Here is a 2,512-nt window from a genome sequence, read left to right as displayed (position 1 = left end):
TGACACAGGGAACCATAGAGCCTGCATTTGTTATTCTGGGAACTATCATCACTGTGGAGAGTAAAAAATTCACTGACTCCAGCAGGGCCCATTAAAGCCTACTTGTTTACCCATATTCATCCTCTTCAATAATTTTCTGAAATGTACAACAGCAACTGCGCCCAGCAGGGCTAAGTTCGCCCTTGCCCTTTTAAGAGTAGCTGTGCGAGCCGGTGGGCGGGGCCAGCCGCCTTCAAACCTTGATTCCTGCGCTTGTTGATTGGTTGTGTGGGCGCGCGCCAGCGGTTAGATGCCTAAGTGGGCGGGGACACGTTCCCAAGCCAATTGTGATTGGCTCAGGAGCAGCGGGGGTGCTATAAAAACCACGCGTTTGAAGCCGGCAGAGTTTAGTCGGCGGCGGGGGCTCGAGTAGGTTGAATGGTTTTGTTGAACGAAGCAAGAGGCTGGTCAGGAAAAGGCGCGAAGCCCACTCATAAAGAAGCTTTTGCGCGGGGGCTCATGAGAGGCGCTTTGGACTCGTCCGGACGCCTGGATCGGTTTTGTCGCCGCGCATCTTTTGCAAGCGCCGCGCCGCGAGCAGCATGGAATGCAAGCTGGAGGCGCACCGCATCGTCAGCATCTCACTGGGCAAGATGTACAGCGCGCGGGGCCAGCGCGGCGGGGCGAAGCTGCACAAGAACCTGCTGGTGTCGTTGGTCCTGCGCAGCGCCCGGCAAGTCTACCTGAGCGACCTGGAGTGCTCCGCCGGCGCAGACCCCCTCCGGGCTGCAGAGCCCTCCCCGCTGCCGCCGCCCGTCTTTCCTTCCCCTTCTCCTCCCCGGGGCTTTTTGCAGGCAGAGCCCCGGGCTTCTGCATTGCCCGGGCGGCTCCCTCTGGACCGGGAGGCGCTGCGGTTGCCCCGCTGCTGCGGCTGCTGCTGCTCTGCTTTATCGGGCGGCGAGGCGGGCAACCGGCCGGCGGAGGCGCCTTCTCCTCCCTACTGCCCTAGGAAGCGGAGCGCCGCGGGGACTGGCGAAGCAGCGGGCGCGATCGGGGGCTCTCCGTTGAAGAAGCCCCGCCGAGAGGAGGAGGCGCCCGAGGAGGACATGGAGACGGGCAACGTGGCCAACCTCATCAGCATCTTCGGCTCCGGCTTCTCGGGACTGCTCAGCAAAAAGCCGGCCAGCGGCGGCCGGGTGCGGCGGAGGAGGCAAGAGACGGAGGAAGGCGCGGAGGAGGCGAAGGCAGCCGTGCCGCCCGAGGCTGAGCCCGGGCAGATCTGCTGCGACGAGTCGATGCTTCGCAACCTCAACCCTTGGAGCACGGCGATCGTTGCTTTCTGAACTGCGGGGCGGGTGGAGGACGCCAACCCGGAGCAAGGCTTGCTCCCACTCTGGACAGCGCTGGTTGGTGCCAGGTGGAAGCAAGGACTCCTGCGCGCCTTGCAAGTTTCCTTTGCGGTGCAGGAGTGTGGGTTGGGTGGGCGTCTCTTGCAGTGGGACTGAAGCAGGGCAGGATCCAGCACTTCACATTCTTTTTGCTTTTTCTCCCGTCCGACTTTGGCTGCTGCTTTAGCAGCCTGCATGACAACATTTCGTTTGAGACTCCTGCTTGGAATTGTTCTTTTTAACCTCCTTCTGTTTGAACATCTCGTGGCGAAAGCTGTTGTGAAGGTCATACCCTTGTTCCCATGCCAGGCAGAGCATGCCCCCACCCCCCAGCGTTAAAAAAGGTTGGCGTACCTTTATAGCGGCATTTGGGGAAGAGGGACACGAGCCTAAATCGTTATTGGGTTGAATTGTTATGGTGCTGTTAAGATGGATTTTTTTTTTTAAAAAAAGAGCGTTTACAGATCTATGATTTTAAACTTTTCTGGGGCTTTTGAGAACTCCCGGCCTTTGTTGTATAAAGGTTTTTGGGAGAGAGGGTCTGTACAGTATTCTTTTTCTGGTTTGTGTGTGTTTTTGTATGAAAATGTAACTCTACGTGTACAACACGTATTAAATATTTTGACGCTGTTCTCTTGTGGTTTCTGCAGTATCTTAGTTTGGCAGCTAGACAAGCGCATGAGTGAAGAAGAATGTGAATGCTCTTTTGCTCTTTCCAGTGACTAGGAAAAGGGGAGGGGGGGTATGTCAAATCCATTACCTTGTAATCACCAGTAGAGACCAAGGAGGTGTGAATGAATAAGGTAGTCCCTTCAGAGCTGAGCATCTTTTTGGCCAGGAGGTGAAGGAAAATTTCTTTTGGGCGGACTATGCTGCCGTGAATAGGCAACATGCCTAAGCTAACTTCTCTGTGCTCGTAGGTCTGATGTCAGGGGATGAGACTGGCTCACTGCTAAAGCATCTGTTTTGCACACAAGAAGTCCCAGGTTCTGTTCTCAGCATCCCCACTTAAAAGGCTCAGGCAGCAGGTGATGTGGAAGTTTTCTCCGCTTGAGATCCTGGAGAGCCGCTGCCAGCCAGACTAAACCCTTCTGACCTCGATCTACCAAGGAGGTGACTCTGGGTAAGGTAACCAGTGGAGAGCC

General features: G+C 56.1%; 1 protein-coding gene across 1 annotated transcript; it reads left to right on the top strand.

Annotated features, from left to right (window-relative positions):
• The first annotated feature begins 402 nt into the window (after positions 1-402).
• On the top strand, positions 403-1,984 carry IER5 (immediate early response 5). Its single transcript, XM_054980994.1, has one exon. It carries the CDS (start codon positions 582-584, stop codon positions 1,320-1,322), a length of 741 nt encoding a protein of 246 aa, XP_054836969.1. The 5' UTR covers positions 403-581; the 3' UTR covers positions 1,323-1,984.
• The last annotated feature ends 528 nt before the right edge of the window (positions 1,985-2,512 follow it).

The sequence above is a fragment of the Eublepharis macularius genome, chromosome 5 (assembly GCF_028583425.1).
Source record: "Eublepharis macularius isolate TG4126 chromosome 5, MPM_Emac_v1.0, whole genome shotgun sequence".
Taxonomy (NCBI): Eukaryota; Metazoa; Chordata; class Lepidosauria; order Squamata; family Eublepharidae; genus Eublepharis; species Eublepharis macularius.
Note: the sequence above shows the minus strand (reverse complement) of the source record. Positions and strands in the feature narration are given on the sequence as shown.